At 35.3% G+C, this 13,593-nt stretch overlaps 1 protein-coding gene across 15 annotated transcripts in view; it reads left to right on the top strand.

Annotated features, from left to right (window-relative positions):
* The window catches only part of MCTP1 (multiple C2 and transmembrane domain containing 1), a 481,548-nt gene that overhangs the window by 377,879 nt on the left and 90,076 nt on the right, over positions 1-13,593 (top strand). For 12 of the 15 annotated variants that reach the window (XM_031448470.2, XM_031448431.2, XM_064482488.1 and 9 more), the window contains one exon: positions 9,932-10,051. The exons of the other annotated variants lie outside the window; for them this stretch is intronic. In XM_031448470.2, the coding sequence (XP_031304330.1) occupies positions 9,932-10,051 (120 nt within the window). The remainder of the gene's footprint in view (positions 1-9,931; positions 10,052-13,593) is intronic. 15 annotated transcript variants of the gene reach the window in all.

The following is a 13,593-nucleotide window of genomic DNA, read 5'->3' as shown; positions in this document are numbered from 1 at the left end:
ATGAGATTTCTTTTTTAAAATATACTGTAGTTTGCAAAAGAATAGGATATTCAATATTCCAACTTAAATGATTTTTTTGAAGTGTGCTGCCCCAGGGATACTGTCATGTGTCGTGCTGAATGATCATTGAATGCAGGCATCTTCCACTGCACTTCAATGAGAGTATCAATTGAGGGGATGATGTGGATGGCCCAGTCCTGCCTGGGACTCTTAAAACCCCAGGCTCAAAGAAAGAAAAACCAGGCATGTCTTGTACCTCCTAAGAAATGACGCTGCTATAAAATCTTAATATTTTGAATCATTCCCTCTCCTTTATACAGTTTGCCTTGTTTAAATGTAAGTGAACAGCCTTAGCCCACCTTCACTTAGCTTCTGAGTAGGGAAGGTCTTTTTGTTTAATCTTCATGTGGAAAAGTAAGGCTTTCTTTCTTTTTTTTTTTTTTTTGTCTGTAAAATGTAATTGGCATTCATTTTCCAATCTTTGCTTTTACAGCCACCTTGCTAACCTCTTCTAAACATTTTGGAGAAAGGAAAACCCATTTAATAGAAATCTTGTGAATAGCCAACTTTGATTATTCAGAGCCATGTGAGAGAGTGAGAAAAAGGAAGAGTGAAATTGGCTCCCCAAACCTCATTTTGACCATTAGTTTTTGACCTCTTCACCATACCAGACCTAAACCAGAACACCTAAGAAGTGGTATCCCATTTCTTTGTACTGATGCAAAAGTGGTTATCCCAGAGCAAGAGGAAGGAGAGAAAGCAGAATTATAGAAAATCTACAAATTAAATAATCAGTCCCTAAATAATTAATACCTTCAGAGCATCAACATTCACTATAAAATCTTTTCCCTTAGACGCAGTGGAGCATTGTGGGAAAAGCACGCTGGTTTGGGAATTAGAAGAGCTGGCTCTGCCACTCAGTAGAGGGTATGCTTATACAAGTCTCAGACTCCTGGGCCTCAGTTTCCTTGGTCATAAAGTGAAGACAGTCTTGGCCTTCCCAGTCTCCTACTCAGGACTTTCCCCTTCGAATTTATTTTATGCAGTGTGATATAAGATACTTGTTAGGATAAATTATGTCATTTACCTTTCAGTAAATTATAGATTTTCAAAAGAATCATTCTGAAGACTTAGGATTAAAATTTAGGTTGCTTTTAAAGTGTGGCCCAAATAGATACTGAAGAATTGCGTTTGTGATGTTGATGATAGAATCATAGGCAAGATAGCATTAATCTAGATAAAAGGTATTTGGACTTAAAAGTGAAAAAATTATAGACAGGAATTGACATTCACAAAACTGCTAGTTCAGAACAAGATTCTTGTAGGGGCATGAGGTTGTTAAAAATTGTTGATATTTTAAAACTTAATTGTTTCAACTCCAGAGTTCACAAAATCTACTAGCAATAATGAGTTTCTGTAAAGATGTGGATTTTTCTTGCTCTGATTATTAGTGAAAAAAAAATCTCACTGCAAACCCTATGTTTAGCGCTTGTGACTTCTTTCCAACAAACCTCATCCTCCCACACCACACACACACATCCCTCTAAGGAACACCACCCATCTTTTATAACTGCTCAAAGAATAGTTATCATATTGACTTATCTTCTGGTATTATTTAAGAAAGTCTCTATAATTTTTCAGAAACAATTTTGAGTATGAAAAGCATAAAATTGATAGTACTTGCATTGATATAGTAGTTTGTGATAAAAGTATTTGTCATATGATTGTAATACATGTGGTGCACATGTATTACATTACTTGTTTCCCACAGCCAACTTGTGAAGTAGGCAGATAATACCATCTCCATTTTATAGATAGACTAAAATTAAAGAGAATAACTGACTTGGCCAAGGTCCTATGATGGTCAAATAACAGAAATGGAATTAAAACCACTTCTTTAGTTTCCTGGTCCAGACCATATTTTACTATACAACGCTGTCTCCTTGGAGAGAAAATATGTATCAGTTAGTATTTGCTGTATAACAAACCACTCCATTAATAATATAAAGCAACTACAATTTATTTAATGATGTTTCTGTGGGTGAACAAGTTGGACAAGGCTCAGTTGGGTATGTCTTTTGTTCTCAGCTGGGCTCCCTTATGCTTCTCTGGTCAGCTTCTGGTCATTTAGGCAGCTTTGCTTCTGGACACTGTCTGGCTTCCAACTGGGGTGATAGTCAACTGTGCTACATGTCTCATTAGCCAGCAGACTAGCCTGGGCTTGTTGACATGGTAGCTTAGTGTTTGAAGAGTGCAGAGGGCAAACCCCAATGAGCAAGTGTTTTTTAAGCCTCTGTGATTAACATTTTTGCTGCACTTTCCTTGGCCAAAATAAGTCGTATGTCTAATCTCAGTGTTGTTGTGGAAGAGTATTGCAAAAGGCTTGGGTACAGAGAGACATGAAGAAATTGGGTTCATTACTGCATGCAGTAACCACAAGCTAAATATAAAAATACTAAAAATTGCACTCATTTTATCATCTCTTTATACTGTAGTTGACATGGCTTTTTAAACATAGCTTTTATGCTTGAAACAATCACTACCTGTAGATTCTAGTGTGCTATAGGAAAAGTGATGAGCTGAAAGGAGGTCCAAAAAATTTTATGTAGTATGAGCCAATATATTCTTGCTTGAAATACTACCTAATGTTTACTGAGCATCCCACAGGTGCCAAGCACTAGGCTAATTCCATCTTACATCCGCAAAGTAAATAGTATAATTTCCACTTTTCAGGTGGTAAAACTAAGAGTAATCTAGTAACTAGTTCAAGGTCACATAGGTAGTGACTAGTGATCTTGGATACAAACATGGGCCTGATTCAACCACTCACACTCTTTCTAGTGCACCACACTGCAGGAGCTTTTTGAAGGATTCCCATGGTCATGAGTAACAATCCAGGACAGACTGACAGAGGGCATCTACCATCCAGGATAATGCATAAAACCCTCAATATACTTTTTCTAATGAAGAAGGTTGTGTGTATTTAACACCATTTGACTAATGTCCCGTGAAGAGTTCCTGCCATAGAATTTTAATTGTAAATCACAACAGCCTTATCTAGTGATTTGAAAAAGAAAACCACCAAATGCTTGAAATAATTTTAGTCTTAAATGAGCAAAGCTAACTAATGTAGGGCTAGATGTTTTGTTTGGAATGGGGACATGGATTTTTTTTTAAAGTAAAATATTGATAGTCCAAGTTTCCTTATTAAAAGTGTTGGGGGGAGAGGGAGAAAGGCAAGGAGACTGTGACACAGAGAGAGAGGAGAAATTAGGGAAGGATGTCATAGTGATGAAGTCAAAGGAAGTTAAACACTGTGCAGATGTGCAGGAGTCCTTATTACCTAGTTTAACCTTGAGAAATTCTAGAATCATCAGATCCTCTTTCATGTCCTATTCAGGCAAAAAGGAGTTTGGAATGTATGAGTTGGGAAAAATCCTAGGCACTTTATAGTTTATATTTATGCTCTGTGGATGTGTCAGTGATTTCATTCTTGCTTTTTTCATCCCACTTTAGCCCATTATCTCTCTCTTTTTAACACCAAATCTATGAAAAAGTGTGGTCAGGACCAAGGACAGATTTTGCATCATCTTAGCCTTCCTGGGGTATATCTGAGCAGCCTTCTTTCTCCTGCTGCCCTAGTGAGACACTGGAGACCCAGCCATGAATGTTTTGTTTTGTTGTAGGAAAAAGGAAAGGATCTCATCTTAGTGCAGGTGGGCCCCAGGGAGAAAGAGGCTTTCGTGTGGAGAGAATAAGCTAAAACCCTTTTCTTCCTCGAGGACTCTTTATTAGAGGATCATTGCCACTAACAAGTATTAGAATCATTACTAATAGTATAGAGAACTACTGCTTGTTTCTTAGTGATTCTAAGCAATATGAGTCCAGAGACAATGTTTTATCCTAATTTTGAATACCCAGTATTGCACAGTACATGGTAGATGTTCAGTGTATACATTTTATTGTTAATCTGTGTTCATATTCTTGCTTTTTAATTGAGATATAATTGACCTATTAGTATCAGATGTACAACATGACTCAATATTTGTATACATTATGAAATGGTCACCACAATAAGTCTAGTTACCATCCATGACAATACATAGATACAAGTATTTTTTTCTTATGATGAGGACTTTTAAGATTTATTCCTTTAGCAACTTGCAAATATACAATACAGTATTAATTATAGTCATCATGCTGTACACAATATTTCCATGCCTTGTTATTTTATAACTGGAAGTTTGTACACTTTGACCCTCTTCACCCATTTCAACCACCTCCATCCCCTTTGGCAACCACCATTCTGTTCTTTATTTGTTCATTTATTTTCTTTGTTTTATTTTTAGATTCCACATATATTGTAAGATCATATAGTTTTGTCTTTCTCTGACTCATTTAATTTAGCATAACTCACTTAGCATAGTACCCTCTAGGTTTATCTAGGTTGTTGCAAATAGCAAGATTCTATCCTTTTTATGGCTGAATAGTATTCCATTGTATATATATCATGACTTCTTTATCCAGTCATACACTTATAGATACTTAGGTTGTTTCTGTATCTTGGCTTGTGTAAACAGTGCTGCAATGAACATGGGGGTACATATATCTCTTTGAGCTAGTATTTTCATTTTCTTCTGGTAAACATTCAGAATTGAATTGTTGGATCATATGGTAGTTATCTTTAATTTTTTGAAGAACCTCCATACTGTTTTCTAGCTTTACTGCTTTGCACTCCCACTAACACTGCACAAGGGTTCCCTTTTCTTCACATTCTCACTTGCTTTTTCTTACCTTTTTGATAATAGCCATTCTAATAGGCATGAGGTCATATCTCAGTGTGGTTTTGCTTTGCATTTCCCTGATGACTAGATGATTAGCATCTTTCCATGTGCCTGTTAGCCATCTGTTTGTCTTCTTTGGAAAAATGTCCATTCAGCTCCTCTGCTCATTTTTTAATCAGTTTGCTTGGTTTCAGGTTATTGAGTTGTACAAGTTCTTTATATATTTTGGGTACAAACCCCTCATCAGTTGTGTAATTTGCAAATATTTTCTTCCATTCAGTACATTGACTTTTCATTTGTTGATGATTTCCTTTGCTGTGCAGAAGCTTTTTAGTTTGATGTAGTCCTAATTATTTATTTTTGCTTTTGTTGCCTTTGTTTTGGGAGTCAGATCAAAAAAAAACCATAGCCAAGATCAGTGTCAAGGAGATTACTGCCTGTGTTTTCTTCTAGGAGTTTTTATGGTTACAGGTCTTACATTCAAGTCTTTAATCCATTTTGAGTTAATTTCTGTGTATGGGGTAGGATAGTAGTCTGGTTTTCTTCTTTTGTATGTGACTGTCCAGTTTTCCTAGCATCATTTATTGAAAACACTGTCCTTTCCCACAAGAAGAAAAAAATTACAGGCCAGTATCCCTGATAAACATAGATATAAAAATTCTCAACTAAATAATAGCAAATTGAATTCAACAATACATTAAAAGGATCATATACTATGATCAAGTAGGATTTATTCCAAGGAGGTAAGGATGATTCAGCAGCCACATATCAATCACCAGGGTATACAACATTTAAAAAATGAAAGATAAAAATCATATGATCATCTCAGTAGATGCTGAAAAAGCATTTGACAAAATTCAACATCTATTTATGATAAAAAAAACTCTCCAGAAAGCAAGCGTAGAGGGATCATACCTCACCGTAATAAGTCATCTATGACAAACCCACAGCTAAATCATACTCAATGCTGAAAAGCTGAAAGCTTTTCCTCTAAGATCAGGAAGACAACAAAGATGCCTACTTTGCTACTTTTATTCAACATAGTGTTGGAAGTCCTAGGCAGAGTAATTAGGCAAGAAATACAAATAAAAGGCATCCAAATTGGAATTGAAGAAGTAAAACTGTCACTATTTATGGATGACATGATTTTTATATATGGAAATTTCTAAAGACTCCACCAAAAAACTGTTAGAGCTAGTAAACAAATTCAGTTAAGTTGCAGGATACAGAATCAATATACTAAATCAATAAAACCCATTGCATTTCTATATACTAACAATGTACTGTCAGAAAGAGAAATTAAGAAAAAAATCCCATTTACAATTGCATCAAAAAGAATAATATACTTAGTAGTAAATGTAAACAGGAAGGTGAAAGACCTGTATACTGAAAACTACAAGACATTGATGAAATTGCAGAAGACACAAATAAATGGAAAAGTATTCCCCGCTCACAGGTTGAAAGAATTAGTATTGTTAAAATGTCCATACTCTCCACAATCATCTACAGATTCAGTGCAATCCCTATCAAAATTCCAACATTTTTCACAGAAATAAAAAATCCAAAAATTTGTATGAAATCCACAAAAGACCCCAAATAGCCAAAGCAGTATTGAGAAAGAAGGACAGCTGTAGGCATCATGTGTCCTGATTTCAAAGTAAACTACAAAGCTATCATAATCAAAATAGTATGGTATTGGCATAAAAACAGATGCTTAGATCAATGGAACAGATTAGAGAACCCCAAAATAAGCTCATGCATATATGATCAATTAATTTACGATAAAGTAGGCAAGAATATACACTGCTTTTTCTTTTTTGACCTTCTGGAATTTCCAGTTAAGTTTTGAGAAAGAATGCTTTTGTATTTAGAGTTTATTCAAAGCTCTTTATTTAAAAAAAGTAAAAGATACTTTCAAGAGCAGGGGTTCCTTACTTGGTTACCAAAATATTAGATTCTTAAAGAGCACAAATAGGAAGGAAACTATATTTCCACTACCAGGATTCATAAAGCTAATGCTATTTCTTTGTCTCTCTCTCCTGTGTCTTTTCCCATCCTGGGTTCTGGTATTCATAGTTTTAGGGCATCAAAATACCATAGGTATCCATAAGACATGTTATGTCAGTTCTGAGGTGCTATTGATTTATTGATTTAAGAAAGCTGTTAATGTGGTGTTGTGGTGAGAAGATGTCCAGAAAAGAAAAGTGTCCAGAAACCATACCTCATAGCTGGTACTTTAAGCAAGTAGTGATGCTGAACCTAGAGAAGAAAAAGGCATGATAGATGTCTTGATTCCTTGCAGAATTATCATCTAAAAAGTTTATTCGATGCAACACCTGGCCTACAACCAACACCAATATGTGAGCATGACAAGGAAGTTCATTCTGGGTAATACCAGAACTCTAACAGCAATGAATGGACACTACAAGGGGGAATATATATGCTCAGTAGGTTAAAAGTCATTGCAGTTGGTGATGCTTAGCAGTAGAATGAGTCTGAGTCTTCTCCTGAGGCCAGAATACACTGAGTTGAGTGAATGTCTTTGGAAAAGGCAACCATATACCCAAAGGTCTAAGAAGAGAGACAGTTCATGACTACATAGCCAGAATGAAAAGAAATTTTTTCTAGAAGTACTAAGGTTCTTTTTCTATCTGTGTGCCTCAGGGAGAAAATCAGTAGTAGTATCCCAGGGTGTAATTCTGAATACATTTTCCAGAAGTCACTTGATTTTAAATAGTGGCTCTTTAGTACTTTAATACAAATAATTAAGTAGACTTATGTTAAATGACTTGGGAATCCAGTATCCATTTATTCATTAATTCAGCAAATACATATTTAATGAGCACCTACTATACCCCAAGCACCATTCTAGGCTCTGGGGCCAGAATGGTGAGCAAAAAGAAAAAGTCCTTACTATTAAAGAGCTTATATTTCAGTGATTGTCTAAATTTTACAAATAAATGTGTAAAGAATTAATATGAATTCTAGCCAAAAAAAATTTTCCTTTTACATGTGTTGATATCTGTCAAATCTGCTTTAAATCACTTCCTGAATAAAGAATTTTATTTTTAAAATACGTTTGAATAGAAAAGTCATAGCTATCAACTATAATTTGTATCATATTTATATACATTGTATGTATTTCAAAAATTAAATGGAAATATTTTCCTTTTCTGGAAATCTTTATACTTGCCTGGTAAAAGAGAAGATACAGCTCATGTTTCATTCATTAACATATTTGAGATTTTTCTTATTCAGGAACTTGAATCTATAGTTACCATATAATTCTGTCCAAAATTCATTTCTTAGGTTACTAAACCATTATTTATGCTTTTTGGTGTCCAAGTGGGTTATGAATATCAAAGAATTCAGTAAAAGAAATAATTTTCAAAATTCAGTACCATATTGAAAAAAAACCCCTGATGACAAGGACCTACTGTATAGTACAGGGAACTATAGTCAATATTTTATAATAACCTATAATGGAAAAGAATCTGAAAAAGAATATATATATGTATATGTATAATTGAATCACTTTGCTTTAAACCTGAAACTAACACAACATTGTAAATCAACTATACTTCAATTAAAAAATTTTAAATTCTGATGGTATAGTAATGTCATAAAGTCATTTTAAATATTAAAAAAGGGATGTTAGAGGTGATGAGGTCTACAGACCTCTGTTGAGAAATGAAAATACTGAAGCAGAGTGACTTTCTAGGGCCCGAAACCTGTCTTCTGGCCTTTAGGTCAGAGGTCCCTCTCCACTCCATACAGATTCATTTTCTCTGCAATTTGAATAAGCTGTGGGTTTGGCTGAGGTTTGGTTAAAAGGCTGCAAACAGCTCGTGCCGCTGTGCCTGATATGAGTGTTCTTAGGGCCCTGCTCCTAACCCTTCTGATCTATGAAATACAGGAAGAGTTTTGTGACTGCAACCACTTGGCTCAAATTCCCAAGTATACTCCAGTTCCACTAAATCTTAGCAGGCAGATGACTTTCTAGTTTTCAATATTAGAATATATATTGCCTGAAGATCTTAGTTGATAAATAGTTAACTTTCTGTAAGGTATTGATATCATTTACCCTATATATATTTATTTTGAGCACTCCTTAACACATTACAACTATTTAACTCTCACAACCTCTCAGGTGGATACTCTTGTCATCCCCATTTTTACAGAAGAATCTAAAAGGAGGATATGTACCGTTCCAAGAGGTTATAGGACTAATTAGCATCAGGGGTGGAACCTGGCTCTTAACTACCTTCTGACTTTGCCTTAATTTGGCAGCGGGAGCCACAGATGCAGAGAATTTAGGTGATTGGTGAGGGGTTATAAGAGTCCAGTGAGGGAAGAGGGGGAGTCACACTTTGTACCCAGTGCTGGTTATTTTACACTGTGGTTGCTCTTAGAATGACTCCTTCTGCCAGCCTAGGTGAGTTCTTAGTCTAACATTCCTCTGACAATTTTAAGAATCGTTTCTGTACTTAGAAAAGTAGGTAGTTTTAAAAGATAATAGAAATAGACATTTAAATTTTTCCTTTGATGAAGTTACTCTGTTTTTTAAATAGCTGTTGGACTTCTATGGCAATGCTGAATGTTTTTACACTTGTTGATAGCAGTGCTTTTATTCATAATGTGAAATCTTGGGGGCTCTCTGGTGTAGACTTGGTATTTTCATCTGCCTATTATGCTTGTTACATTGTGTTATCCAAGTGAGATTTTTTTTTTAAGTCCCTAATATTAAATGGTGACTCTTTCTTTATCTTTAAGGCAGATAGGCTGGTTGTTTCTGACAATGCAGTGAAGCTCATTTTGCTGTCTTTTCTTTTTAACTTTATTTTGTCCAATCTAACAATAATTCCATTGGAGGAGAAAAAATTAAAATTGCCTCATTGACAATGTAATGATATCAGTTTTTCCTTCATAGAAATTAAACAAAGTAAAAATCTTAGTGACTTGCCAGGGGCCAGTGGTGCTTTTAGAAAAATGCCTAACAAGTTCTCAAGGCTTTGTTTTCAAGATAAATGTTTCTGTTCTGAAGTATTTGGTTGTGTGTTTTTTTGAAGTGCAATATGGATAAGAGAAGCCATTTAATGAAATTCAGAGTTGACTCATCTTTTTCTTCTCCCTTTTCTCTCCTCCAGCTCTTTCTCTTTGTTGTCTGGAACTTTGAGCTCTACATGATACCCCTGGTTTTGTTGTTGCTATTGACATGGAACTACTTCTTGATAATATCAGGGAAAGATAACAGGCAACGTGATACAGTAAGTCTCTACTTTCTTATTTGTATGTGTTTTTGTTCCGATTCCTAGTCTCTCTGACAAGATCAATATTGAATTTGGTTTTACAAACCAGAAATTCTGTCTACCTGGTTTAGAGAAATGTTCTTTATCAGCTCAAAACTAAAACTCTTTGGTCCTAACACAATAGAAAATATTCACCTATTTCTAGCATTACTCATTTGGTAAGAGCAAAGTTGAGAGCACACCAATGAATGAGTTATGATTTTTTTAAGTATAAATGGGTATTCCAAAGATTATTTCTTTTAATCTCCTCATTTGTCTTTATGTCTTAATGAATCTTGAGTTAGATACAATATCATAAAATTATCTATTATAGTCAGATCAAACAAATGTATTTTATTTAATACATTTCTCTGTGATCTGTCAGTGGACGGAAGGAAGGCTTGATGGTCGTTGGCACATAAGTAACTTAATTCAGTGTTAATTCACTGAATAACCGGCAAATCTCCTACTCTGTGTCAGGGGTGTATTAGGATACTGGCTCAAGGATCAAAGGCTTTCACTTAACCTACGGGAAGATGTACTGAACTCACCTGCCCTCTCTGGCATTTTTGAAAGTTTTTAGAATGTATGAGACAACCTTTTCTCTCTCAGAAAGAGTTGTAGGCTGGGAAGCAGAAGCTAGCCACATTGTAATCACACTGGTTAGTCTCCTGTCAACCTTCATTCTCCTTAGATTATCTCAGTCACTGTACCCTTAGCAAATACGCAACTTTGAAAACTTTCCCGTATATATAAATAAATGGGAGGGGAAAGTCTTCTCCAAATCAGACACTTACAGTATAACTGTAGACAGCTTTTGAGAAGAACTTAAGCATTTGTCAAACATGAGAATCTGTTTGGTAGCTGTATGTCCACATCAGATCATGTTGATTTTTTTTTTTTTTTTGCCATTAAGGATCTCCACTTGATCTATAATCAGGACTTTTGCCAACTATTATGCCCAAAATGATGCAGGAAACAGAGTTACTGGATCATAAGTTTAATAGTATTATATAATACTTTATATAATAGCACCATAATGGTTACACAGACATATGCATATAAATGACATAAAAGAATTTTCCTTTTAAATACCTCAAGCAAAATATAATTCTTTAAAAGAATTTTCTTTATCATCAAAATAAAAGAGAAATCCAACCATGAAGGTCATGGCAAAGTTGTCAACAACACACTGTTTATCTCCCTTTATTCTTTGGATATATTTCTGTCTCTCTCATGAGATTATAAATTGGAGGTAGGGAACTGTTCATCTTTGTACTTGCCACTGTCTCTAGCACATGGTTTGTAAATTAGAGGTGTTCAAACTTTTTTTTAAAAAGTGTATCAAACCAAACATGAGATTGCTTTAGAGATGTTATGGTTAGGCAGCATCAACAGACAAGAAGTTGTTATTATTTTCGGCAAGGACCTTAAGGATATCTGTTTAACTTGCACCTGAGAGACAAGCCCCAAATGCCATAATCCTTGGTGTCATGGGGACTAATGTACTTTTGTCAATTAATTCAGGATGTTTTCTTTAAGAAACTAGGACTCTATTAGACAATTGCTTTTTTGTCCCATTTATTTCAGGGAGATTGTCGAGAGAGAGGAATATCTACTTTACATTCAGTTGCCTTGAGACAAATTTGCAAATAAGAATATTTGCAAATAGGAAAAAGCAGTGATTTAGTTTCAGCTTCTTAATCCTATGAGGGGGCTTATCTTCAATATTCAGTCATTGGTTTGAGTATTCTTAGTAAATTATTCTGAAACTATAGACTGCTTGTTATCTTCTTCAGAATGTACCTGCCTTGGCTGGAAAGGTCCACTTTTAGAGGGGAAATAATTAATATATAATGTATTCCTTCATACTTAAAATTCTCTGGAATTTTTAAAGCCTCTTGAAAAGTTACATATTTTGTATATTTTCCCACTGCCATTTTTTCCTCAGAAATATAACTCCAATATAGTATTTACAAATCTTTCCTTGTAGGCACATCTCTGACATGCTTTCCATTTTAGCCATGGACAACATTTCATTCCCCAGCACAGCCCACTGTGAAACATTCTGTAGTCTGACTTTCATGGAATGCCAACTGCACTCCATAACTCCCAGTAATTGCCTCTTATTTGCCCAAAACACACATATCCACATATCCGGTTCTTTCTAGGCACCAGAGCAGCCATCACGACGTTTCATTCAGCTTCTTATTCACTGGCTCAGTTGATACCTTACGTAACTCTTAAATCCACTTTGTCTAATTATGTGTTTTCCACCATACCCAGCTGTGCATTTGAACTGGTTGCTCCTTTTGAAAAGAAACCTGGATTATACTTTGCTGGTTATAGATTACACACACACACACACACACACACACACACACACACACACAAATTAAGGGAAAGTGTTCGTTAGGGGTTCCCATGCTGTGCCTAAGTGAGTCTACTGCCTAGTGCACAGCACTGGAAGAAAGGTACTTTGCCCTAAGTCCTTATTGGTAAACCCAAAACAATGCAGAATTTTTCAGCATGTGTGAAAACTTCAGGGAATCTCTGAAGTATAATAATTACACCATTGGCTGATTCCAAACCAAGGAGAAGGGGGTGTGGGCAATATTCTGTCGTGAAAATCAAAATCATCTGCACATTATTCAGCTGAGAAACTGCAATTAGGATGAAAACTATAAAAGAAAAACAAATCAAAATGAACTTCAGGTTTGTGTAGCAAAGAGAAAAGAAAATAATATTTCTGTGACCTTAAAAGTTACAAGAGAAAATCAAATACTGTAAAAGATACGAAGTACATAGATGGGTAAAACTTCTGTCTGTCAAAATATTGGTGGATAGTCAAGATTAATACTAAAAAAAGGAAAGGAATTCTTTGTTTATTATTTATTAAAGAGACCGTTTCCTTTTCTGGAGACTTAAGATCACAGGAGCCCCCTACGTTTTTCCCACCATAGTGCCTGTTCTAGTTTAATGAAAAAAATGAGATGTAATCCTTGCCAAGGAAGTTTTGCTGCATTTAATGAGCTGACCTTGTTGAGGACAGGCTAGGGAACAGCCATTCCTGAGTCTAATGCTGTTGATGCATGTGAGAAAGAGGCATGGTTAGAAATGCTGTTTCGTCTCTGCTGTTTCCCAGTCGAGCTTGTTAAAAATAAGCAACTCTAGATCTGAATCTACCTATACTCAGACCGTGACAATTAAATTTCTAACATAAGAATTGTTAGGCTTTTCCAGAGAGGACTGTTTCATACTAACTTCATTCAGAAATGTCTCTGGCAAAGATATAAGGATAGGAATGTCGTATTTCTCTTGGTTTGATCTCTCATTCCAGACCTGAGGAAAATCCCCCCCTGCACTGCCCGGTAGGCTTGTACCAACTATCCACATTGCATTAATTATAAACTGAAATTGTGTAAGTTGAAGAGTAGATGCCTGGAATTTTGAACTTAAAATGACTGAATCCTCAATATACCCTGGGACCTGTATTCAGCACTTTTCTTTTATCGTATTAT

Source organism: Camelus dromedarius, chromosome 3, assembly GCF_036321535.1.
Source record: "Camelus dromedarius isolate mCamDro1 chromosome 3, mCamDro1.pat, whole genome shotgun sequence".
Lineage (NCBI taxonomy): Eukaryota > Metazoa > Chordata > Mammalia > Artiodactyla > Camelidae > Camelus > Camelus dromedarius.
The sequence above is the reverse complement of the archived record's forward strand: the minus strand, read 5'-3'. Positions and strand labels throughout refer to the sequence as shown.